This window comes from Ailuropoda melanoleuca, chromosome 6, assembly GCF_002007445.2.
Source record: "Ailuropoda melanoleuca isolate Jingjing chromosome 6, ASM200744v2, whole genome shotgun sequence".
NCBI classification, from domain to species: Eukaryota; Metazoa; Chordata; class Mammalia; order Carnivora; family Ursidae; genus Ailuropoda; species Ailuropoda melanoleuca.
The window spans coordinates 53,411,173-53,439,134 of record NC_048223.1 but is presented as its reverse complement, the minus strand read 5'-3'; the positions used below and the strand labels follow the sequence as shown (position 1 = coordinate 53,439,134).

The following is a 27,962-nucleotide window of genomic DNA, read 5'->3' as shown; positions in this document are numbered from 1 at the left end:
AGGTGGCTACCGCTTCCCGGCGCCCTGACACGGCGGCTCCCTCCCCCTTCTGTTTAGCTTCCGATATCTGTGCGCGGTTTCACGGCTCCCCGCTTCGTACCTCGATACTCAGCGCTGGAGATGTTCATTTGTAGAGATCCAGATGTATCTTCCTGCGTCTCAGGCTGATTCCGTGGATATTCCTGCTGGTCTGGTACCTATCCAGCTCAACTCAGGGGACCGGCTGAAAAAGGTGTCCCCTACTCCTCCGCCATCTTAACCAACTCTAAGCATGTACAGTTATATTCACTACAAGTTCATGTTGAATTCAGCCCAATGGATACTAACGAGAAACGATGCGATTACAGCAGAATCTTCGAGACCACATACAAGACAAGGGGAATGGAAGAGAATTTATAGAACGCCCACCTTAGTAGTACATAACTAATTCCACAGATAATCTGGCAAACCCTATTCTACACCCGATGGTAACTTTTCGACTCTTTAAATCAAAAATGATATGAAAATAACAAACTGTGCCTAAAATGCCATACTAAAACAAGAACTCAGTATCACCTAGAACAAACTACCACACAGGAAGAATTGCATTAATATATATATTTAAAAAGTATGACAGTGCAAGTATTATTTTGTCCCTGAATGGCTCTTAGGTTCAAATCAGAATACAAGGCCATTGAGGAGTGCCTGGGTGGCTCAGTCAGTTGAGGATCCAACTCTTGATCTCAGCTCAGATCTTAATCTCAGGGTTGTGAGTTCAAGTCCTGCATTGGGCTCCACGCTGGGCATGGACACTACTTTAAAAAAAAAAAAAAAAAAAGAAGTAAAGGCCCTCAATAATTTAAAAGACCTCCATGAAAAGCCCGCAGGTAACACCACAATAAATGGTGCAAAATGGAATGCTTTCCCTCTAAGATCAAGAACAAGACAAGAATCTACTCTCGCCACTCATACAGATAGTTCTAGCCAGGAAAAGAAAATACAGATTGGAAAAAAAGAAATAAAACTATCTGTATTGAACACTAGATCTGAAACTAATGATGTACTATATGTTGGCTAACTGAATTAAAAAAAAAAAATAAAAACTACCTGTAGTTGCAGTTCACACAATCTTATACATAGAACTTAAAGAATCCACTAAAATGCTACTAAAACTAATAAATGAATTCAACAAGGTTACAGGGTACAAGATGAACATATAGAAATTAATTGTATGGCTGCCTGGGTGGGCATCCAACTCGCTTTCAGCTCAGGTCATGATCTCCGGGTCCTGGGCTCGAGCCCTGCGTCCGGCTCCAAGTTCAGCACAGTCTGCTTGTCCCTCTCACTCTGCTCCTTCCCCTGCATGCGCACACACCCTCTCTCTCTCTCTCTCTCTCAAATAAATAATCTTTAAGAAAATTAATTGTATTTCCATATGCTAACAATAAACAATCTGCAAATGAAATTAAGAAAATAATTCCACTTGCAAAAAAATAAAATACATAAAAAAATAAAATACTTATGATAATCTTAGGTATGGAGATACAAAGCTTATAGCCTGAAAACCACAAAACAAAGCTAACATGTAAACATACCCATCACGTTCATGAATCATAAGACTTAATATTGTGAAGATGGCAATACATGCCAAAGTGATACCTAGATTCAACATACTCCCTGTCCGAATCCCAGCTACCTCTGGAGAAATTAACTAGCTGATCCAAACACTCCTCTGAAAACTGAAGGAACTGGAAAAAAAAAAATCAAAACAATCTTGAAAAAGCAGCAAAAAGTTGGGAGATTCACACTTCACAATTTCAAAATCTACTACAAAGCTATAGTAATTGGGGTGTCTGGGTGTCTCAGTCAGTTAAGTTTCTGCCTTTGGCTCGGATCATGATCTCAGGGTCCTGGGATCGAGTCCTGCATCAGGCTCCCTGCTCAGCGGGGAGCCGGCTTCTCCCTCTCCCTCTGCTGATCCTCCCCCCAGCTCACAGTCTCTCTAGCCCTCTCTTTCAAATAAATAAATAAAAATCTTTTAAAAACCTACAAAGCTATAATAATCAAGACTGGCAACATGGTATTGGCATAAGGACAAACCTATAGATCTACGCAAGTAAACTGAGAATCCAGAAATAAATCTGAATATTTACGTTCCGTTCATTTTCCATAAAGATGCAAAGACGATTCAATGGTAAAAAAAAAAAAAAAAATCCCTTTCAACAACTGATGCTGGAGGCAATTGGGTATCTACATGCAAAACAATTAAAATAAGCCTTTTTCTCACACCGGTGATACACAAAAATGGTAACAGACGTAAATGTAATAGCTAAAAGAAAATACAGAAGTGAATCTCTGTGTCCTTAGGACAGACAGCCCTTTTAGATACAATACCAAAACCAAAAGTGACAAAAGATAGAATAAACTGTACTTCATGAAACAAAAAACTCTTTTGCTGCAGAGCACACAGCCAAGATAGTAAAATGACAACCCAGAAATGGGAGAAAATATTTGCCAACTATATACCTAATTAGAGACTGAGATACAGAATTCATAAAGAACTCTTACAACCCAGCGATAAAAAGACAACTATAACTAAGATATTAACAAGGCAAAGGACTTTTGAATATTAAGCTTGTATCCTGCAACCTTGCTATAACAACTTTTTGTGGTAGGAGTATGCCACTCCTCTGGGATTCTTAGACAATCAAATCTCTGCAAAAAAAAAAAAAAAGACTTTTATTTCTTCCTTTGTCATCTGTATACCTTTTATATTCCTGTTTTATTGCATTGCCTGGGATTTCTAGTCAGATGTCAAATAAGAGTGGTAAAACTGGACATCCTGAACTTGTGCCTGACCTTAGGAAAAAAGTATCCAGTTTCTCTTTATTATGTATGAGGCTAACAGATTTTTTGTTAGGTGTTTTTTTATCAAGTTGAGGAAACTCTCTATTCCTAGTTTGCAGAGTTTTAACCATCAAGGGGTGTTAGATTCTGTCAAATGCTTCTTCTGCATCAATTGATAGGATCATATAATTTTTCTTTCTGCAGCCCACTGCTGGGATGGATTGTATTAATTGATTTGAACATTGAATGAGACTTGCATGTTCGGAATCAATCCTACTTGGCCATGGTATATAATGCTTTTTATACATGGTTGGATTTTATTTGGATTTTTGCATCTATATTCATAAGAAATATCTGGCATTTTTCTTTCTTTTAAAGTCACCATCTCCTTTTGAGATTAAAAAAAAAAAGAGTAAGGAAGGTTCCCTCTACTACAAATCATCCTAAGGAATCTACACGCTACTATAGGTAATGTATGAATTCACACAAGTTGCAGGCTACAACATAACCACCCGAAAATCATGCTTCTACACACCTACAATAAACAACCTGAAAGGAAATTAATAAAGCAATTCTATGTATAATAGCATCTTTGTTAGCCTACGGTGGATTACACTGATCAGTTTTTGATGTTGAACCACTCCTGCATACCTGGAATATATCCCACTTGGTCGTGGTGTAGGATTCTTTTTATACATGCCGGTTTCTATTGGCTAATATTTAGTTAAGGAATTTTGCTAGTAAATTTATGGGAGATATAGGTCTATATATTTGTTATGGTTTCCTGTACTGTCATTGTATGGTTTTGATATTAGGATAACAAAAAAACCTGTTAGGAAGTGTTCCCTCCTATTTTTCTGGAGGACATTGTGTAAGATCACTGTTAATTCCTCCTTAAATGTTTACATGCTCGGTAGTCTTCTATGGTGAAAACATCCTTAAGATATTTTATCTCTTTATTTTAAATTAAATTTAATTCAAATTATCTATGTCATCTATGATAATCCACAGAACCTTTAAATTATCCATGTCATCTTGAGTTTCAGTAGCTTGGAATTTCTAAAGAATTGATCCATCTCTTCTCAACTGTCCAATTAAGAGCATAATGTTTAAATTATCCTCCCACTAATGAATGCAGAAGTGATATCCCCCATTTATTTCCTGATATTGGTGGTTTGTCTTGTGTGTGTGTGTGTATTAAAGATTGCTAGGTTTATAAATTTTACTGATTTTTTCCTAAGAACTGGCTTTGTGTTTCAGTAGGTTTCTCTATTGTTTTTGTATTTTCAAGTTCACTGATTTCTGCTTTTTTATTTTCTTTCTCCTACTTGCTGTGGATTTACTTTGCTCCTTTGCAGTCTCTTAAGGTAGAAAAATAATTTAAGATGTGAGAACTTTCATCTTATTCAGTGTTAGCATTTAGTCCTATAAATTTCCCACGGCTTTGGCTGCCTCCCACATAAATTGGTATATTTCTTCATTCAGTTCTATGTATTTTTAAAATTTCCTTTGAGCCTTCTTTGATTCATGCTTTACTTATATGTGTCTTGTTTAATTCTGAAGGGTTTGGATATTTTTCTATTGACTTTCTATTACTGATTCACCGTTTCATTTCCTTGTGCTCGGAGAACATGGCATGGTTTCAGTTCTGCTAAATTTACTAAGGTCTGTCTATGGCCCAGGATATGTTGTATCTTACTGAATGCTCCATCGGCACTTGAGAAGAATGCATACCCTGCTGTTTTAGGTGGTACTCTACAAATGTTCATTCAATCCTGCTGGTTGATGGTGCTGTTCAGTTCTTCTACATCTGGTGTTAATTTACACCTGCTATCTAGAAGTTCTATCAATTGCTGAGAGTAAGGTGCTCAATTCCCCAAATAGAACTGAAAATTTGTTTATTTCTCCTTAAGGTTCAATCAGTTTTGATTTGTATACTATGAGGTTCTTTCTGTTTGGTGGGGTCACATTTTGGATCAGAGTCTTTTTCCTTAGAACACTGCTTTTTCTCTAATAATTCCCTTTGCTCTCGAGACTACTTCATCCGATATTAATGGAGTCAGTCTTGTTTTTGTTTTCAGTAATGTTTGCATGGTGTATCTTTTTCTATTCCCCACCAACCTCACTATGTAGTACCTGAAGTGAGTTTCTTTGTAGATAACATATTTCTGCCTCATGTTTTTTGTTTTATCCAGTGCCAGTCTACACCGCAACTGGTGTATTTGGATCATTTACACTTACAGTAGACAACTGCTATATCAAGGTTTAACTCCGCTGTGTTATTTGCTGTTGTTTTCTCAGTTTCTCATTCATCTGTCCCTAATTTATTTTCTTACTGGTTACCTGAACATCTTTTTAAAGACTCCATCTTCATTTACTTACAGCATTTCTACGTGTACACCTCGTATAGTTTTTAGTGGTTGTTCTAGGTATTCGAGTCCATTTCTAGGTAAAATGCACACATATATTTTATTACAGTCTTCCTGGATCAACATTTTACCACTTCAAGGGAAATGTAATACTTTAATTCCAATTAAATCCCTGTATTCTCACTTGTAAATGTACCCTCTCCTCCACATGTAGAGCATCAAATCATATGAAATTCCAAATTTTGCTTCAACGATCAAATATGATTTTAGAAACTCCTGTGAAGGAAACTCCATTACATTTACCCTTATTTTTTGCCACCTCTAATGTTCTTTCTTTTTTGAAGTTTCAAGCTTTCTTGTGTTATTTCCTTTCTATTTAAAGAAACTCCTCTAGCTGTTTTTAAAAGATAAGTTTACTAACGACATTTTCCTCTTTGTTTTCCTTTCTATGATACCTTCAGTCATCCTTCTTTCATGAGTATATTTTCACAAGCTGCAGGAGTTCTGTTTGAAAGTTCTTTTGTTTCAGTACTTGGAAAAAAATGCATTATTTCCTTCTAGCCTCCATGGTTTCAGATGACAAATCCACTATTATTTCCAAAGGAAATGAGTTGTTTCTGACTAATTTTTTCTTTTGTTTTCAGAAATTTAATCATGGCATGCCATTAGTATGGATATCTCTGGATTTATCTCACTTAGCGTTCACTCAGATTCTTCAATGAGTACTTTTATGTCTTTTGCCAAATTTGGGAAATTTTCAATCATTATTCCTTTAAATATTTCAAGTGCCACCCTCTCTTCCCTTTCTGTTAATCTGATGAAAGAAACGTTAGTTCTTTTTTTTTTTAAGATTTTATTTATTTATTTGAGACAGAGAGAGATAAAGTGTGAGCGTGCATGGGGGGGGTGCAGAGGGAGAAGCAGGCTCCCCACTGAGCAGGGAGCCCAGTGTGGCGTTTGATCCCAATGACCCGAAGGCAAACTCTTAACCAACTGAGCCACCCAGGTGCCCCAATACAAACGTTAGTTCTTTAGTTATTTCAAATACAGAGAAAATCCAGCCTCTTCTCATTACCTCCATGCCACCCCAATTTTGATTAAATGACCATAATCATCCTTCAGGAAAATGACCAGGGTCCTCTAGTGAACTCTCTAAGTGCCTACATTCTTCCCAATACTTTATCTATAGAGGTGAGAAAGATCTTATAAACATAAACCAGACGTTGCTTGTTTACCAAAATATACTAGTAAGAATAAAATTAAACTCTTTAGTAAGATTGATGACATTCATCTTTTGGACTATAGCTGCCTGACATCATTTCCTGCCCCACTTCCCATCAATCATTCCCCTTTGGCTATTGTGACTATTTCTACTCTTTCCCAAGAAACACCAAGCACATTCCTGCTCATTGGCTTAGCAGTTGCTATTACCCCTGCTGAGAAGAGGCAGGATCCTCACAGCCCACACAATCATGTCATTCATATTCTCCTCTAATGGTGGTCTCCTTAAGGTCTCCCTGACAACTCTTCTTGGAGTAGCATAGTCAACTTAACTCTGCTCTAATTTCTAGGATAATTTTTATCACTACAGAGCTTTAATACATAAGTGTCTGATTTTAGTGCTACCTTTTTAATTAATATTTGATATACAACTGTATAAATCTACAGTGTAGAACCTGTTAATTTGATACATTTATATGCTGTACAATTGCCATTGTACCAATAATTAGCACCCCTATTATGTTACACAATTACCATTTCTTATTAGTGACTGGAATAATTAAGCTCTAGTGTCTCAGCAAGTTTGATTATCATAATACAATACTGTCTATATTCATTATGTGATATATTAGATCTCTAGGGCCTATTTACAACTCATTACAGTTTTATACCCTTAGATGACATCTCTCCTTTCCCACCATCCCCCCTCCACTCCCAGTAACCGCCACATTACTCACTTTTAAAACAAGTTTGGCTTTTCTAGATTCCAGACACAAGTGACACCATATGGTATTTGCCTTTCTCAGTTAGACTTATCTCACTTAGCATAATGTGCTCAAGGTTCATCCATTTCACAAGTGGCAGAATGTCCTTTCTCACAGCTGAATAATATTCTATATTTACACATACCTATTTTCTTTAGCTAGTCATCCACTGATGGGCCCTTAGCTTGTTTCCGTATCCGGCTACTGTGAATCATGCTGTGGTAAACATCAGCGTGCATATTCTCTCTTTGATAGCCTGTTTTTTATTTCCTTTGGGTGTCTTCCCAAGTGGAACTGCTGGATCATAGGATAGCTCTATATTTTACTTTTTGAGGAGTCTCTGTATCGTTTTCCATAGTAATTGAACCAATTCACATCACCACCAACAGTGCACAAGGGTTCCCTTTTCTCCACATCCTTGCCAACACTTGTTATCTCCTGTCTTCTTGGTGCTAGCCATTCTAAGTGGTGTGACGTGTGGTTTTGATTTGCATTTCCCTGATGATTAGCAATGCTGACCATCTTTTCATATATTTTTTGGCCACTACAGCTACTTGTATAAACTCAATGACACTTATTTCTTTCACTACTATAGCATTTAGACAATAGCAAGTACTCAAAAATTACTTGAGTCAAAAAGTGAGCATATGAAAGAATGCCCGATGACGGCAGGAATGCAGAGCAGTGGAGGTAAGGTAGGCAACTGAAACTGCTTCGAGAAACAGAGGAGTGAAGAAAAACGACAGTAAAGATGAGGTAGGTGAAGACTGGTCTGTTGACAGATGTAAGAATGGTTAATACTCAAAAAGTGAAATTAAAAAAAGAACATTTTTTGTGAGAGTGGTATCTGGAGATTTGGTTCAAAAACGAGTATTCCCAGTCACTTCCAAGGATTAAGCATTCCAAAGAGATATTCTTGAAGAAACATCTCAAAGTTGTCAACTCTGGATTAATCATGGGAAAATAATAAATCTGCTGATGTTCATCTGTGCATATCCATTAACTCACCTGGGAAGCTCCAGCTTGGGAATTCTTCCTCCAATATCCATGGCTCCTCTCCTTGCTCTAGCCTGAAGATCACCTCTGGTTTGGTAACACAATACCCTGGCAAAGCAAAACAATTTACGATTCAGACCAGAAGGCCTAGACTGCAGGGCCTCTGAAAGAGGAGCAGGCTACTGGAGCTGCTCAAGGAAGATGCTATGGAACATTTCACTGGAGAGCTAAACGCAGACATCTTCCTGGTGCCCAAAAGAGATCAATCAACACGGATTCCTGAGTTCCAATACTAAAAATCATTAAATTCTACAGTGTCTATATGCTTCATAACTCAAAGAATTAAAACATGCTATTTAGAATTACAGAAAAACAGACCTTACCCACTGAGACAAGGTGGCTATAGTTCTCCAGCATCACATCTCTGTACAGGGACCTTTGCACAGGGTCCAGGTGCTCCCACTCCTCCTGGGTAAAGCCCACAGTCACATCCTCAAATGATACTGATCCCTGGAATTTCTGTTCAATCTGAAATGTTCAGAATTGGGTCATATGGAAAAAGCTGTACAGGAACCAATCCTTACCATGATTACCAAAATAGTTTGCAAAACATTTGTTTGGCTTTCTACTTTGAGGGAAGATGAGAAATCATAACAGAAATATTATAGCATTGCCTTAAGGTATTATTCATGTAGAAAATTATCAAATCCCACAATGTACCTTGAACCACTCTAGTTCTTAGAAGTGCTAAGATTAATAAAATTATTCTTGCATCCAAGTAGCATAAAATCTGATAAGAAAACATGCAGTAGTATGTTATAATTGCTAAGGTGAAAGTACACAGTAGACAGACTAAAATAAATGAGGAAAAAATTAGTTCTATTTTAAGCTTCACTGAAGAACAGCTGATGGAGAAACAGCAATTCCGTGCTCTTCATGAACACAACGCATGGTACAAGCAAAGGCAGGGCTCCTCTAACACATTTGGGAAATGAAGAGAGGGCAAACAGCACAGAAAACGTTGAGAATACACAGCCTGGGAGGTGCCTGGGTGGCTCAGTTGTTAAGCATCTGCCTTCGGCTCAAGTCATGATCCTAGCATTCTGGAATCTCTGGGATTGAGCCCCGCATCGGGCTCCCTGCTCAGTGGGAAAGCCTGCTTCTCCCTCTCCCACTCCCCCTGCTTGTGGTCCCCTCTCGCTGTCTCTCTGTCAAATAAATAACTAAAATCTTAAAAAAAAAAAAAAAGAATACACCCTGGAGCTGTGATGACAGAAAGGGCCATGAAGAAGTCATGGAATGGATTATGAGTAATTTTAGACCAAGTCTCCAAAGTATGTGATCACTTCCCACCTTAAAGGGTATTTTTGAGTACTAGAGAAGTTTATATTTACGAATTATGGAAATAAACTATCAATATATTTTGTGACAAATTTTAATTTTTTTCCTCAATTTTGAAAAGTAAAAAGACAGCTTAATATTTTATCATACTGCGATACATATTCTAGGTTCTAAGTCTTCATTTCAGAGACCATAATTAGGACGCACAGAAAATGAGAAGGGAAGATTGTGGAACTGCTGCACTTGAAATACCTATAGAACTTATAGAAGATACCAAATGGATTTTTGGGATATCATCTGCAGTACATGACTCTACTTTAGGGCTCAATGTTTCAAAGAAAGGGGAGCCAAAGAAGAGATCAGAGTATACTTTAAAATTATGTGACCAGGTTTTTATTTATAGAACCAATTCTCTCAAAAAAGGAAAGAGAAAGCTAAAGGACAAAAACCACCACTTACATAAGCTACTACAGCAAAAGCTGTGAAGCAAATAGGGAATTGATAAAAGGACAGAGAGTGATAGAACATGGTAACCAATCATTGGCAGAAAGAAGTTTCCTCAGGGTATATGCACAAACATCTGTATAAACACAAGTATTACAAAATAGGCAAGGAAAAAAATTGGATACTGTATTTTAACAAGATGTATCTTAAATGTGAAACATAATACTGTAGGTCTAGAATGAAAATAAAGATTTGACAAACATTAATAATAACTTGGTAGTATTTGACATCACCAACAATGAATCAGAAAGAAGGCTCTCAGAGAAGTAAGAGACTGAAAATAACCAAGAATGCAAGGTGAGGAAAAATCACCTTCTTTCTCTGGATAACAGAGAAAAAACAGGCCACGAAGGAATTTCCTGAAGGTGGAAATAAAAATAAGAATGAATAGTTTTAAAAATTAAGAGATGATGATAAGATCATCTGAGTATATACACAAAAGCATGATTAAAAAAAACCCAAAAAACTCTTGGCAAGCTAGAAAGGAATTTCCTCAGTATGGATTTTTACATATACGTACAGGAAGTATTACGCTTAAAGGTGAAATTTAGGAAGTGTTCAGTTTAGGGGCACCTAGGTGGCTCAGTTGGTTAAGCGTCTGACTCTTGACTTTGGCTCATGTCATGACCTCAGGGTCGTGACATCAAGCCCCGCATCAGGCTCAACGCTGAACAGGCAGTCTGCTGGAGCTTTTCTTTCTCCCTTTCCCTCTGCCTCACCCCGATTTTTGTACACACACACACACGTGTAGTTTCTCTCTAAAAGAAAAAATTAAGGAAGGACACATGCAGAAGAATTCTGACCTCCATGTATGAAAAAATCTTATTCTGACTCCTGGTTTTAGCTTAATAATATCCTTGAGACTTCTTTAGATAAACAATTTGTCACTGTCAATTCTTTGTGATTATTGTAATTTTTGCTGAAGTATAAATATATACAAAAGGAACACACAAGTGTACTTTGCCGTACAAACGGCTCAATGTATTTTCACACAGTGAACACAGCCATCAAACCAGCATTCACGTCAAGAAATAAAACATTACCTGAAACTGAGAAGCTCCTTCATACCCCTATCTAGTGCCTACCACCTGCCCCCAACCTAACTCTCCCATGACAACCACAATGACATACACACTGGGATGTCCAAAATGAGAAAGTCAGAAAATACCAAACAGAGATACTGGCAAAAATATGAAACAACTGGAACATTCATACCTTGCCAGTGGGAGTATAAGTAAGTCTATATACTTTGGGAAAATATTAGGGAATTTCTACTAAAGCTATATGTATTAATTTCTCTCCTAGTTATATATCCAATGTGAATGAGTGATTTGTCAACCAAACGGCCTACAGGAAATGTTCACAGCAGTTTTGTTTATTACCCAAAATCTGGAGACAGTCCAAAAGTCCATCAACAGAATGGAGAAATAAAACTGTACTACAATTATATAGAACACGTAATAGCACTAAAATTAAGCAAAATGGATGAATCTCACACATACCATACTGACTGGGAGCCAGACATACAAGCAAAACTAATTAATGATAACAGATGTCAGAGTCAAATGAACTGAAGTTCCAGGGAACCTTCTGGGATACTGGGTGGTAATTACATGGGGGTGTGTATATGTGTGTGCACATGCGTGCACATGCATACACACACACACATAAAAATTCATCAAGCTTGACACTTAAGTTATATGCAGCTTACCTCAGGGAACTGACATAAAAAATTACTCTTTGGAACTTATAAAGCACGTTAGTTCTTGGCATAAAACTGACGATACACTGTTCACAAAACTAACAGACTAAAACAAAAGATTCTGAAGTGATGTGGAAATGGAGTATTGTTCTGGCATTCTTTTCTAGCTTGGATGAAAGAGAAGAAATGGACAATCAAAAGATCCTGATGATAAAACATTACTCAACAAAGACATGTTAACAGACAAATACAGACTCTATTATAACAGTAATGTCTTCAGAATCAAAACTAGAAAGCACTAATCAGGAAAAAAAGAAAATAAATTTGACCAGCAGTGCAAAGAGCAAAGAAACTGAATTTATGACAAAAACTATAACAAAGTGGAACACACAAAATACTAAAGATGTTATACTAGGATATACAGTAAACAAAACTGTAAAACAAAAAGCCTGAACTATAAGATGGCATACGAATGTGCTAAATTTCTTACCAATGACCGACATAATTGATTTGAAAACAAAACCTGTCACAGGTTACTTGCAATATCACGAAAATTTGAAAACAAAATAATGGCCAAATATCAAATACACTACAAAAAATATATATGCAAAATAGGGGCACCTGGGTGGCTCAGTCACTCAAGCATCTGCCTTGGGCTCAGGTCATGATCTCAGAGTCCTGGGATCCAGTCCAGCATCAGGCTCCCTGCTCGGCGGGGAGTCGGCTTCTCCCTCTCCCTCCGCCCCTCCCCCTGCTCATGTTCTCTCTCTCTCTCATCTGAATAAACAGAAAATTTTTAAAAAATGTATAAGCAAAATAAAAGCTGGTTTGGCTTAATTCACAGCAGATAAGGTAACACTGAGGGCTAAAAGAATGAAATGAGCAAAGATGATTCTTCAAGAAGAGAAATCATTCATTTACCTTTTTTGGCACCAAATACCAGAAAAGCCAATCACTTAAAGAAAATACAACTATAAATACGCAGATACCTTAAGACACAGTCATGTATCTATGAAAATACAGGTGATACACTCACATCTCCATGAAATATATTGTTTTCCTAAAGAGAATATTATATGAAATCCCAAAAGAAACATGCTTTGGGTCAAAGCATTAAGGAACTACCAAAATGGATTTAGAAAAAGGTAGAAAATCAGTGTAAAGATAAACAGCCAGAAATAGGATTTAAAAATACTTAAAAATCAACTGAAGGTCTTAAAGATCTACCATGGAAAAAAACAATTTCACATGTTTTCAGGATTAAAAGTTTAGCCAACATTAAGTGACAACCTATGTAATTTATTTTTTATTAAAATATTTTATTTATTAAAAGATTTTATTTATTTATTTTAAAGGGAAAGAGCACACAAGCAGGGGGAGGGGCAGAAGGAGAGGGAGAAGCAGACTCCCCGCTGAGCAGGCAGCCCAATGCAGGACTCAATCCCAGGACCCTGAGACCATGATCTGAGCCGAAGGCAGAAACTTAACCAACTGAGTCACCCAGGAGCCCCAACAACCCACGTAATTTAAACAACCCATACCATAAAAAAAATTCATGAACTGTTATAAACTTAGTAACAAAATACTGTTCAAAAACAGTTCCTATTTAATTTTGATACAAATATTCTCAAATAAAACACTGGCAAACTCAATTCACAACAGTCTATTAAAAGAAATTCAGAAAAGAAAAAAAAAAAAACAATTCAGCATGTCCATTCAGAACACTCCAGGTTCTGAACAGGTTCAGAAAAGCAGATTATTTTGTTTACAGTATACACTCCAAACATTTAAAACAGTCCATGAAAGGTGTTCAAAAAATATCTGCCAAATGAATGGCCTAGTATATTTTTTACAAATTTTCAAGCTTAAGACACAGGGAGCTCCAAATATTGGAATTATCTGAGATTTAACAACGATGATTAAAATGATACAGAAAAAGACTTGTTGAGTCACCATGTTGTACACCTGAAACTAATGTAACATTGTGTGTCAACTATACTTTAAATTAAAAAAAAAAATGATAAAGGGGAAGGTCAAACTGAGAGTTTCAACAAGAGAACTAAAAACTATGAGAAAGACTGCATATAAATGGCAACCCTTAAAAGCAACCAGAGAGAAATGAAACATTACCTTCAAAGGAGAAAATGCCCTCCCAAACTGCAGTATATGTATACTTTTCAGATTCACATAGACCATCTGTACTTAAATTGACTACAGTCTGGGACACAAAGAAGATATCGACAATTTCGAAGATTTGATATCATACAGAGAACATTCTTTTTGCAGTGTTTAACATAACCATCAGTAAGAAAAAGATTAACTAGAAAATTTCACAATGTTTACAGATTTAGAGATATATTTCTTATTGTATTTAAGAGATGTATTTCTAAATAGAGATTAGAGAATCTTTTTTCAAATTTATTTTATTATTTGAGAGAGAGAGTGCACCCATGTGTATGCAAGTGGGGTAGGGAGGGGCAGAGGGAGAGAGAATCTCAAGCAGGCTCCCTGCTGAGCGCGGAGCCCAACGCGCAGCTCAATCCCACAACCCAGAGACCATGACCTGAGCCAAGACCATGACTTGAGTAGAAACCAAGAGTTGGACACTTAACCAACTGAGCCACCCACGTACCCCTAGGTTAGAGAATAGATTTCAAGTGAACTATCAAAAATATGACATACCAAAACCTGTGAGACACAGCTAAGAAGTTATGTTTAGAAAAAACCAAATCCTTAATAGTATGTATCAGAAGAGTTAAAAAAATTAGTATCTACCTTTTTTTAAAGCAAAAAAGGAAGTCACAGCTAATATATGTACAAAGACATGCTACAGATCAGATATTAAAGAATTTTAAAAATCTACATACAGTAGAAAGAGAGAGGACAAAACCAAGTCTGTGCCTTGACAATTCTATGGCAAAACTCATCAAGTTATAAAGAAGAAAGGCTCACTCACCAATATCTGGCATGAAGAAAAGAACATCTCTTTACAGGTCCTGTGGTCTATGAAAATATAGTGAAGAAATTATGGGCCAATAAATTTGAAAACTTGGGAAAAAAGGTCACTTTCAAAGAAAAAAACCACTTATCAAAACTTATTTAAAAATAAAGAAAACGTAGGGGCACCTGGGTGGCTCAGTCATTTGAGTGTCCGACTCTTGATCTTGGCTCAAGTCTCAATCTCAGGGTCATGAGTTCGAGCCCTATACTGGGCTCCACTTTGGAAGTGGAGCCTACAAAAGACAGACAGAAAGAAAGAGAAAGAGAGAAAGAAAGAAAGAGAAAGAAAAAATCTAATGCCACATGTCTATTAAGGAAATTGCATCTATAATTTAAAATCTTCCCATGGGGGTGCCTGGCTGGCTCGGTCGATGGAACGTGTGACTCTCAATCTCAAGGTTGTGAGTTTGAGCCCCATGTTGGGCACAGAGCTTCCTTATTGAGAGAGACAGAGAGAAAGAAAGAAATCTTCCCATGAAGGAAACTCCAAGCACAGATGTTATGAATGAATACATAAGAAGTAGCAACAAAATAAAATCTTGTAGAGAAAGCAAGAGAAAATATTCAGAATTCATGTTATGAATTCAACATATCCTTGATACTAAATACTAAAACCTAACAAGAACATATTGTCCCTCCCCCCCAAAAAATCTTACTGGTCGATCTCACTCATGATGGACACAAATATAAAAATCCAAAACAAGTATTATTAAACTAAAGGCAGGAATATATAGAAAGTATAACATGCCCCAGCTAGGTTTCTTTCAGGAATATCTAGTAAGTTTTACAGTTTAAAATTAATGTAATTCACCAACTGAGAAAATAGAGGAGATAAATCATATGAGGATTTCAATAGATGTCCAAAACAAAAATTTAATAGGCACTCATGAAAACATGACAAACTTTAGATAAGAAGGAACAGAATGATAAGAAATAAGGGGAGCCTGGATGGCACAGTCAGTTAAGCACCCGACTCCTGGTTTCGACTCAAGTCATGGTCTCAGTGTTGTAGGATGATGTCCCTGTCGGGCTCTGTGCTCAGCAGGGAGTCTGCTTGAGATTCTCTCCGCTTCTTTCTGCCCTTCCCGCTCATGTTCTCTCCTTCTCTCAAATAAATAAAATAAATCTTAAAAAAAAAAAAGAAAAAAGTGAAAACCAGGGACATCGTCAGGTGGCCGGCACCACGAAGATCTAGACTTCAGAGCGCATCTTTGACCACCCATCGGAAACTGTTTCGACAGCTGCAATGCAGAAATACCCAAACCCTTTGGACCCAAACGTGGTTGGAAGTGATGTACTGGACAGACATATAGATCACTCGGGAAAGCTGCACAGCCAAACACTCCTAAGCACAGAGTGGGGACTGCCTTCCGTTGTGAAATCTCGTGTTCGTGTAGCAAGAACTAAAACATATGCACAAGATCATTCTGTAGTTGATCCTGCAGAGAAAATGATGGAACTTAAATCTACTAAAACTTCTCTTCCAATTTGATTGCAGTAGTTAGTATAGAAACCACACCCTCAGGACCCAGAAAAAACCGTTTTGACACAAGAAGCCATAATCACCGTGAAAGGAGTCAGTCTCAGCAGTTACCTTGAAGGATTGACAGCAACTACAATATCTTCAAATGCCAATAAAGGCAGAGAAACAGTGGAATGGGTAATGCATCAATTAAATGCTGATTGAAGACTTGGCAGCCTCGGCAAGAGGGAGCATGAGGACACTGATGGTGGCAGCAGCACTTGTAAGAGAAATGAGGATAAAAGCTGGTACAGGACACCTGCTTCCCACATCTCTGCAAGCTGGCAATATACTTGTTATTTAAAAAACAAAAATATATTTTAGGGGCGCCTGGGTGGCTCAGTCGTTAAGCTTCTGCCTTCAGCTCAGGGCGTGATCCCAGAGTTCTGGGATTGAGCCCCGCATCAGGCTCCCTGCTCAGCGGGAAGCCTGCTTCTCCCTCTTCCACTCCCCCTGCTGTGTGTTCCCTCTCTCGCCGCCCCTCTCTTCATCAAATAAATAAATAAAATTTTTTAAAAATTATATATATATATACATATATATATTAGGTAGAACTTTTTTTAATAAGCTGATGACTTTTAATCAAAACAAAGAGGTGCAGGGTTTCTAAGTAAAAGGGATCTGAAAGTAGTATTGTTTGAAATGACCATCTAATTTATGAGGATTCTAGTATTTATGTGAAAATTTAACAATTTCTGAAAAGTACTTGGAAATCATATTGGCATATGAAATCTCCTTCAAGGTAGAATTTTAAGGCTTTCATGCATTAGAACTCTACATGGTTTTGGACTAACCCCAGAACAAAGCTAAGCCACCTAAATACATACGATTACCCTGCTACGGTAAACTGCAAGAGCTTGCATGAGGAAATGCTAGCTCTTCATTTATTTATGTATTTATGTATTGATTTATTTATTTTTCTTCTGATGTATAATCTTTTTATTTTTATTTTTTATTAACTATAATGTATTATTTGTTTCAGGGATAGAAGTCTGTGATTCATCAGTCTTACACAATTCACAGCACTCACCGTAACACATACCCTCCCCAATATATGCCATCCAGCCACCCCATCCCTTCCACCACCCCCCCACTCCAGCAGAGAGAATGCTTTTTAAAAGGAGAAATTAGGGGTGGCTCAGTCGTTAAGTGTCTGCCTTCGGCTCAGGGTGTGGTCCCGGGGTCCCAGGATTGAGCCCCACATCAGGCTCTGTGCTCTGCTGCGAGCCTGCTTCTTCCTCTCCCACTCCCCCTGCTTGTGTTCCCTCTCTTGCTGACTGTCTCTCTCTCTTTGTCAAATAAATAAATAAAATCTTTAAAAAATAAACTAATTAATTAATTAAAAGGAAAAATTATAGGGGTGCCTGGGTGGCTCAGCTGGTTAGGCATCTGCCTTTGGCTAGGGTTGTGATCTCAGGGTCCTGGGATCAAACCCCACATCGGGCTTCCTGCTCAGCAGGGAGTCTGCTTCTCCCTCTGACCTTCCCCCTGCTGAGGTGTATGCGGGCGCGCGCGCTCTCTCTCTCTCTCCCCCTCAAATAAAATCTTTTAAAAAAGGAAAAATTATGTAGTTTCAAAGACATTAATTGGTATAAAATAACTTGCGCTGCTATACACTACCATTAAAAACCACAGTCTTTTGTTTGGTACTTAAATGACATTTTTGGAGTGAAAATTATCACTAAAGTAATACATAACTCCAACCAACAACAAAAAAGGGTTTTATTGTATTAAAGAGTACGTTAATTTGCTACAGTTTTGTAACTTAGGAAAGGTATTACCTTCCTTGGATTTGTATTTCATGTCTTAGTATGCTGTAACATGCGCTTGTGACGTTCCCTGAAAAAATAAAGTCAACCCGGAATTTTGCAGCACTTCAAACTTAGAAAGAACACCTATTCACATCTTTTAGCATTTCACATCTACCTTATAAATTGCCAGGTGTCAAAACCATGGTTCTGTAATTGCTATAGCATAACATGTCTGATTATTTGGATATAGTTACTTTTTGAAGTAATTGTGACCACAAAACATTTTTTTTTACATAAAGAGTTGAATGTCATTTGAAATTACTCAAAGGATGTCTTTCTGAAGCAGAAACCCTAGGTACTTAGTGTTTTTAATAATATGGTGCAACTGCAGGGGGTTGGGGGGGTGGGGAAGAAAAAGAGTGATAATGAGAAAAAAAGCATTGATCTAAACTAAGCACCACATGAATTGCTTTGGAGCTTTTATTTATGGGAAATCCTTACTTTGGCTGCAATCTGAAAAACAATCCAGTAAATGTATTTTGTTTCAAATTTTGTAGCAAGCAATTATCAACCAGTAAATACCCTTGATACCTGCAATTGTTACATACAGAGTATTTTAGTTAAAAGGTAATTAGCTCCTGCCTGGATTCTGTAATGCTTAACGTGATAAACTCATCAGGTTCCCTGTAAAAGAAACCAGTTAATATATGTACATAACCACAGAAAGAGTATACCAAACTATTTAAAAATTAGTGTTTTTCTACTTAAAATATTGTTTAACTTAAGACTTCTTAGGATATTGGTAAAACCAAGTTAAATCCAGTGAGGTTTTTAGGGTTTTTTTAAGATTTACTTATTTTAGAGAGAGAGAGAGAGAGAGCGAGCACACAAGCAGGAGGTGCACAGGGAGAGGGAGAGAAAATCTCAAGCAGACTCTGCACTGAGCATGAGCCCAGTGTGGGGCTCAATCCACCATCCCGAGACCGTGACTTGAACCGAAACCAAGAGTCAGACGCCTAACCGACGGCACAACCTAGGCGCCCTCCAATAAGGTTTCTGATTATTTTTTGCAACTGAAGGTGGTTTTTACAATTGAAATAATATTTCAGCTAAACAAAACATTGCTAAACATTGATATTTGATAAAAAGTTGCCTTCTATAATTTCCATAAATTATACTTATTCTGAAAAAGGTGCAGCGCCTTAATGATAAAAAGATTTCTAAACAAAAGTAAATATCAAATCCATTAAAACAAGCATAAATGTGAAAGCCGTAACAATACACATTTTAAAAATAACACAGGAGATTACCTATGTGGACTCAGAGTAGGAAAATTAATTTTAAACAGGACACATATGACACCAACTTTAACAAATTTAATAAACTAATCTAAGGATCTGGAAAGTTTTCCTTGTAAAGAGCCAGACAGCAAATGTTTCAGGCCTTGAGCGCCAGATGGTCTCCATCATTTCACTGCTCAAATCCACCATGAAGCCCCAGATTAGGCACAAATGAATCACCAGCGAGGTAACAGGTAGGGACTATGAGAGGAGCACAAGGGGGGCTTTAGAAGTGCTGCCAGTGTCTGTTCTGACCTGTGTATTAGTCATGTGGGCATTGGATTTGTAGTAATTCACTGGACTCTAGACTTAAGATTTGTGGATTTTTAATAATCTGCTATATAAATAAAAATAAGATTTTTTAAAAAATAAGACACATTTTAGGTTAGTGATCAAAAGCAGCATCAGAAAGGAGTCTGAAACCTGTGTGGAAAAAAAAGCACCACATGCTGATACTTAGATTTTGCAGCTAAAGTAGTAGTAGAGGAAAACTATATCCTTACACGGGCATGATAAAAAGCTTCCCAATAAACTCATCTTCAACAAAAAGTTACAAAAAAACAGCCTATAACCAAAGACAGCTGAAGGAAGGAATAAAGGTAAAAGCAGAAGTTAATAAAAACAACAGTGAAGGGGGGGCCTGGGTGCTGCAGTCAGTTAGGAATCTGACTCTTGATTTCAGCTCAGGTCATGATCTCAGGGTTGTGAAAACAATAACCACATCAGGCTCCACGCTCAGCATGGAATCTGCTTACAATACGTTCTCCCTCTCCCTCTGCCCTGCTCCCTGTGCTCACTCATGCTCATGCTCTCTACCTCTCTCTCTTAAATCTTTTTTTTTAAAAGGGAGAAAAAAAAACCAGTGAAAACCAATAAAACCAAAAGCTGCTTTCATGAAGAATAAAATATTATCTGTGATAAAATTTAGTCCAAAAAATTAGAAAAACCATTAAGAATAAAAAGGAACAAATTAAACATTTTTATTTTTTTGCAAATTTTTATTTAAATTCCAGTTAGTTAACATAGAACACAATACTGCTTTCAGGAGTAGAATTCAGTGATTCGTCACTTGCATACAACACCCAGTGCTCATCACAAGTGCCCTCTTTATGTTGTGGGATTGAGCCCCACATCAGGCTCCTCTGCTATGAGCCTGCTTCTTCCTCTCCCACTCCCCCTGCTTGTGTTCCCTCTCTCGCTGGCTGTCTCTATCTCTGTCGAATAAATAAATAAAAAATCTTTAAAAAAAAAAAAAGTGCCCTCTTTAATACCATCACCCACATAGTCCATCCCCACCCACCTCCCTCCATCAACTCTCAGTTTGTTCTGCCTTTAAGAGTCTCTTATGGCTTGTTCCCCTCTCTTCTTCCCCCCTCCCATAAATTCATCTGTTTTGTTTCTTAACAAATCATTCTTAAAATGATTAAGAATACTACAGACAAGTTTATGGAAAAAAATACTGACAAACAGAATTACGATGATCATCAAAAGAGTAACACTTTTTGACTAAGTGGGGCTTGTTTTAGAACACAAAGATTAGTTATTAAGAAATGTGGAAAAGCAATTCAATATATTTTAAAAAATTATATCATCATTCCCATGAAATGTCTAGAAAGCATTTGGAAAAATTAAACTCTAAATTTCAATAAAGTAAGACTCAAAAGATACTTTGTGAACATGACAAAATCTAGCTCAGTCCAAAGCCAGCAGCACGCATAACGGAGGAGAAACACGGCAGGCATTCCCACTCGCACGTATTATTAGTCCTTTCCTTGTGCTGCTTATTTTTTATAGATGGACAAATATAAAATCAGATCCTTTCATCACATTATACTAAAAAAATTCTGGATTAAGGTACTAAATATTAAAGAAAAGTCTTACTAGAAAAAAGAATCTAGAAAAATTCAGTAGGCCCCTGGGGTCAGGAAAACAAGAATAAAAAATAGAAGACGCAAAATGGTTGTATCACAATGTAAAACTTTCAGAATTATATTACATTAAAAGACAAAGCATATGGACAGAAGATAATTAGTAACAATTAGAACAAAAGATTACCATTTAAAATATATAGGGAATTCTTAAACTCAGTAGGTTGAAACAACTTAAAAAGCCATAGATTTATGAAAGTTGAACAAACTCAACAATCAGAAAAATGGAAATTAAACAGTGTTTTTCATCCTTTAGTGTAAAAATAATTTTTATATCTGGAGAGGAGGGAGGAAAAGTAGTCTTCTAATGAAAAAGTTCACCTAGAAAAATTAGAAATCCTCTTACCCTGTAACTCAAAAATACTAATCACTGGACTCTAGAGCAGTAATTTTAAACTTAATGTGTATCACCATCATAGGCACCTTGTTAAAAACACAGATTGCTGGGCCTCACCCCCAAAATTTCTCTTCCAGTAGGTTTGGGAGGGTACATAAAAATCTGTTTCAAGGTGACGCTGCCAAAGAATCTACCTTTGAGAAGCACTGCTCTAGAGTCTGGAGATACACCTGCATCCATGCAGAGAGAACAAGGATGTTCACAGCAGTGTTTATATTAATGAAAAATGGAAATTACCCAAATGCTTACCAATAAAATATAGTATTTAAAATATAGTGCACCCATACAGTGGGAAAAATAGAGCATTATAAGGGATAAACTACATATAGACCAATCTCAAATTATTGGTGAACTAAGGGGGAAAATGTCCATCATATATACATGAAGATAACTTAAACATTTTTAGAAGTACTCAAAACAATGAACAGTACTGTTCAACTCTCTACCTATCTTTTCAATGTCTATGTCGAGATAAAATGATAATGCTAGTAGACAAAAGATGAAAAACCGGGACTGAACTACAGGGCACAATGAGGACGACTCCAGGAAGGAGCCATCAGAAGAGTGGTATCAGAAGAGGACAAAGAAGACTTGCCCTGTGAGCTGCCAGGAGAGTAGCAGTTCTTCAAGGAAAGCAATTACAATTAAATCATTGGCCACCGTTACCTGCATAGATCCCAAAAACCAGAGGGGAAAGACCAAGACCGAATTCTATGGGATGAATTTGAAGCGCAGACACATTTACCAGAGAATGTTAACTCTGAACCGTCTACTGTGCAACTTATATACACAACCTCACTAAAGTCGTCATGGAGAGTTTTTGTAACAGGCGTGCAGGCCATTCATTCCTCTGAACATACCAGCTTTCACAGCAGAACCAAACAAGACCATTATAAAAATTAACTACTTGAACTATCTCTTGGACCCTATTACTCTCAGTGAAGAATGGTTTTAGGCACTCATTTCAGGGCTGTCACCGGAAGGTTATCCACTATGTGTCCCTATGTTAAGACCAAAAAAGATACCTTCCAAGAAGTCTTTGTGTTTAAAAAAACCACTGTAAAATGAAGTGGGGAATGAACAAATAACTCACCTGGGATTTGTTCATTTTCTAGTGTCTTGGAAGAATGTCGACAACTCTGAAGATGTGCTGTGTTACAAGAAGAGGAATGGGGTCATGGAAGATCTGGCATGCTTGGCGGCTCCCGAATCCTCCTGCCCTACAAAACTACACACGCCCAACAGTCAGGAAGAATGTCAGGACCTCCGACTTTCAGAAGGGATGGCAGATGTTCAAACACCACCCATCTAACAGGACTCTGATATAATCATGTAGTAGCTCCTGGGCATAACATTTTTCCTGGGTAAATGTAAATATTTGCTCCCTGAGGATTTAACAGCTTAAACTTCCCTTGACACTCACGAAAAATGTTTAAATTAAAAATCTGGTTTAAACAAAACAATACAACCAGTGAAGTAACATTAACCCTTCACCAAAACTGTAGAAAAAATACTCCTGACTAATCTGCTTATGAATTTTCCTGTTACTAAACCTCTGGTTAGTATACAGAAAGCTATATATTGTATACAGTATACAGAAAGCTATAAAAAGCAGTGCTTTAAGGAAAGGTCTACGTTTCAATTTCTGTATTTTTGTTGCCATTTCTCAAAATGATCTTTTTAATAGTAATTTGCTTTTCCTTGCGTGGAAAAGCAGGCAGTTCTCACTTGTGAGTCAGGAGATATGACTTTTAGTCTTCGCCACTAACTGTGATTCTGAATAAGTCACTAACCTCCAAGAGGGGAAAATTTTTTTCTACTAAATACGACAAAACAGAATTCTTGAAGATCCTTCCTGAATGCCAGGACAAGTCAGGATTGAGTAACAGCGCACATCAGGATGCAGTGATGGGCACAGCAGGTGAGCAGCGCAGACTCCAGGAAGAATAAAGGGAGAACCGAGGGAACCAGTCTCCCCGAGGCGGGGCGGGGGGAAGGGGGTAACCGCACAGCCCCGCAGGCCCGCCCCCCTCCCCCGACCACCGCACGCAACCACCCGCCGCGCGCGCGCAAACGTCCTCCCCGGAGCGCCGTCCCCTTCCGACCTGATCCGGCCACCCACCGCGCATGCGCATACACCCTCCTCCGGCGGCCTCCAGGACGGGGGCCCACGGACAGCGCGGCTCGCTCCGCGCAGGGGCCGATCACGTGGGCTCTCCGACCCCTAGTCTTGATGGAGACGTCCCCATCCTGCCGTCGGGGGTCCACGGACGCCCACACTATCGGGCACCGACCGCCTACCTCTGACCTGCGCCCCCCGGGCAGCGCGGCGCACCCCTCAGCCCTCGTCCCACCGTCCCGGGCTCACCTATCGCTCCCTTGTTGTGAGGCACTGGCCCCAGAGAAGGTCAGAGACTCGGCGGCCCGGGAATCGCCTCCCAGGCGAGACTTGAAGAAAACGGGGGGAAAAAAGACGGAAGTGCACGGAGGCAGAAGGCGGAACCAGGCATGCGCAGAACCAGGCAGTCTGGGCAATCGGTGCTGCAAGGCTGAACTCCCCTTCCCTGTGGGCTACGAGCCGTGCGAGATTGGCTGAGAGTGCAGTCTTTACCGAGCACGTGAAAGTTTGGGGCGCTTGAGATAGCTCCCCAAGCAGTCACAGCCCGTCAGGGACTCCCCGCAAGTTACGGATTACAGATGAGTTCCATGTGTAGCAAGGGTGCAATTTAGACACAGCTAGCTATCAAGGGAAGGGAACCTGCATGTCGAGTTCAATTTTTCAAATACTAGGAAATAGATCCCACAAAACAATAAAAGAAGGTTAAAAAAAAAAATAGTATCTGACAGCATCAGCGATTCTCTCAGAAAATGAAAAGCCGGGGGAGAGGGCGGGGTCAAGAAAGCTAGTTCATCAAAAATCATGAAAGCAATAAACGAAAATTGTAGATAAATCATAAAACACAGTCCAAATATATATATTCATTTACATACACATATTCTTTCCTCTGTGACATTAAGATTACTTGAATAAATGAGGACCTATCCTTTCATAGAATATTCTTTGAAAACATTCCACTAAGAATCTCATAAACTTTTGTATATATATTTTTCTCTTTGATTTTTGTATACCTTAATGTGTACTTTACAAAAGCATTCTCAACTTCATCTGGAATAAATAAAAATCTCAATTAACAGAAAACATTTCAAAAAGAAAAATTACTAAAAAGTATCAATATGCATAATACCGCTCGACTAAAAATAGTTTGGCATCTGCTTCATGAAAATAAAGCCATGATAAGTGTATTTTTTGAATGTAGTATAATAAATGTAGCATTTCAAAGCACTGAGGAAAGAATGGAATATTCCAAACAGTAATCCCTTCCCAATAATTTGGAGTAAAGTTATGTACATAGATCACACATGGTATAATTCACATGGATTCAAGATTTAAAATAAAACACTAGTTAATAAAAATAAATACAAGTGACAAGTTGTGACACCAAAAACAGAAACCATAAATTTAGTATCTGATACATTATAAAAAATAACTCAGTTCTAATTTTTAAGTTAAAAGCAAATAAACCAGGAAATTATATTTTTACTCTTTGAAAGAAAAGATACATTAATTTAAAAAGAGATCTTTAAATCAATAGAAAGAAAAATTTAAAACAGGCTACAGAACTAAATGCTGATATGATAATGAATGACAAATGTATATAAAATGAAAATGAATGACAAATGTATATAAAAGTCCATTATTAGAATTGAAAAAATGCAAATGTTTAAGTAAAAAAAGTAAGATATCATTGAGATTTAACTTTTTAAAATTTCTATACACAAAGGTTCACTCTGCTGTAGTTTTATGAATTTGACCAATGCACAGATCTGTGTAACCACCACAGTCAAAATACAGATTTGTTTCATCACAGCCCCCCCAAGTTCCTTCATGCTACCCTTTTGAAGTCATACATTCTCCCCACTCTTATCCTTTGGCAGCTACTATCTCTTTTTCATGCTTACAGTTTGCCTTTTCTGGAAAGTCACATATATTGAATCTTACCGTATGTAATCTTATGAATCTGTTATCTTTTACTTAGTACAAGACATTTAAGATTCATCAGTGTTGTTTTGTGTATCAATACACTTGTTGGCTTTTATTTCCCAAGTCCTACTTCACGGTATGAATTTACCACACTTCACTTATCTCTTCCCAAATGATTTTAATTTCCAATTTGGGGAAATTATGAATAAGTAAAATACCATTTTGAAGTATAAGACTCAAAAATATTTTTAAAAGAGTAATAGCTAATTGAGAAAATACTGACTCCTAGTCACTTTTATTGAGAGTTTAATTCATGTAAACTCTCTGGAGGTTCATTTTTATCAAATTAGAAAGGAATTTCAATCTGGCAATTCCACTTACACAACTACACATGACTTTATAATAATAAAATTAATCTTCATTGATGTACATACAAGAATGTTTACACCAGAGTCCAGATGGGAAGAGAAACCAGATAGATAAGGGAGGGAATTTAATACAACAGGTTAAAGCAGGTGTTTTAAAGGCAAAAGTGAACACTGAGGTAACAGGAATAACAACTGCAGACAGCAGCTACCACCCCAGGGTAACATGATAGAAGAAGTCAAAGAATTCAAACTTAGCCACTCAAGAGAGGATCCCACACTTGAGGAACTAGGATTCCACACCTGAAGCAGAGGAGATGCCTGGGTCATGCTGATACCATAGGTACTGAGAGAAGAGCCTCGCAGAACTGGAATTCAGACCTTCAGAAGGGTGCTGTTCAGTTGCTGCAGGCCTGTCAGAAGGGCATGGTGGGGATAACGCCTCTGAAGGCTGTCCCACTCACCTGGTGCTGCCTGTCAGAGAGGGATCAATATGGCTACAGTAGGAGAGCGAAAAGAAGCCGGAGAGTGAGGGAACCTGCTGGGATTAGACACTGGTGATGGTTGCACAACTTTGTGAATATAGTGGAAACCACTGAATTTTCTGCTCTTAAGGGAGTGAATGTAATGATATGTGAATTATATCTCAATTTTTAAATACTTCAAAAAAAGAAGCTGTAGCGTAGCACTAGTGGCCAAGGTGAAGGGCCATTGCTGGGGTGAGGTTAACGAAAGCATCCTGCACACAGGAAGAAGGAAGTTGCTCCTCCTGTAACCCTGTCCTCCAAACTTCCTGGAGGGTCTCCTAGGGCAAAGCCTAACAGGCAGCAGGGAAGACGTGTGCAATGTGGTTTACACAGTCCCAAGCACCAATATCCCCAATGCACGGTAGAGAACGCTAGGTTCAGTGCAAAGAGGCAAAAGCTAAAAACTAACAGAATGCCTTAAAATTTAATTTATAAAAGCAAATACTAGAAACGAAATATTCTTGAAGTTTGTGTGAGTAAAATAAATTAAGGGTATAGTGGAACACTATGTAACCATTAAAAGTAGTAATGTAGAGGGCACCTGGATGTGTCAGTCAGTTAAGCATCTCACACTTGATTTGATTTCAGCTCAAGTTTTGATTTCACGGTTATGAGTTCAAGACCCATGTTAGGCTTCATGCTGGGCATGGAGCCTACTTAAAAAAAAAAAAAAAGGTAACGCAGAGGTATACTAACTCCCATAGGGGGTTGATTACAAAATACTTCAAAATTAAGAATTTGGTTTATAAGAATATGTAAGACAAGATCACATTTTAGAAAAATATACTAGAAAGGGGTGCCTGGCTGGCTCGGTCAGTAGAGCGTATGACTCTTGATATCGGGGTCATGAGTCTGAGCCCCACACTGGGAGTAAAGATTACTTAAAACAAAAGTGGAAAAAAATGTACCAGAGTGACATCAGCATGATGGCAGCATAAGACATTGGTTCCTCCTTTTTCTCTTCCTTTTTAAACAACTATTTCAACATCCATCCATGAACAAAAATGCGTTGGTAGAAGTTGTGGAACCCAACACTATATGCCAAGGAACCCAGGGTAAGCCTCCTCTACCTGTGTACCTATTAACAGGCAGCCAGACCTTAGTAAGAACCGCAGGACCAGTAGAGCCAGCAAACCACACACATGCACACACACACACACACACACACACACACACACACACACACACACGGGAATATTATTCAGCCATGAAAAGGGAAAGCTTGCCATCTGCAATATGGATACACCTTGAGGGCGTTATGCCAAATGAGGTAAGTCACACAGTGACAGACAAATGTTGTATGATCTCGCTTATATGTGGAATCTTTAAAAACAAAACAAAAACAACCAAAATCATAGCACAGATTG

The 27,962-nt window shown here is 38.0% G+C and overlaps 1 protein-coding gene and 1 pseudogene across 1 annotated transcript in view; one reads left to right on the top strand and one right to left on the bottom strand.

Annotated features, from left to right (window-relative positions):
- Window positions 1-22,890, bottom strand: part of LOC100477285 (zinc finger protein 33B) — a 96,051-nt gene extending 73,161 nt beyond the window's left edge. Inside the window, exons 1-4 of the mRNA XM_034663565.1 lie at window positions 22,755-22,890; window positions 14,680-14,726; window positions 8,560-8,704; window positions 8,189-8,284 (exon numbers count right to left, since the gene is read on the bottom strand). Coding sequence (XP_034519456.1) covers window positions 8,189-8,284; window positions 8,560-8,704; window positions 14,680-14,706 — 268 coding nt within the window. The 5' untranslated portion in view covers window positions 14,707-14,726; window positions 22,755-22,890. The remainder of the gene's footprint in view (window positions 1-8,188; window positions 8,285-8,559; window positions 8,705-14,679; window positions 14,727-22,754) is intronic.
- On the top strand, window positions 15,916-22,973 carry LOC100477032 (annotated as a pseudogene).
- The last annotated feature ends 4,989 nt before the right edge of the window (window positions 22,974-27,962 follow it).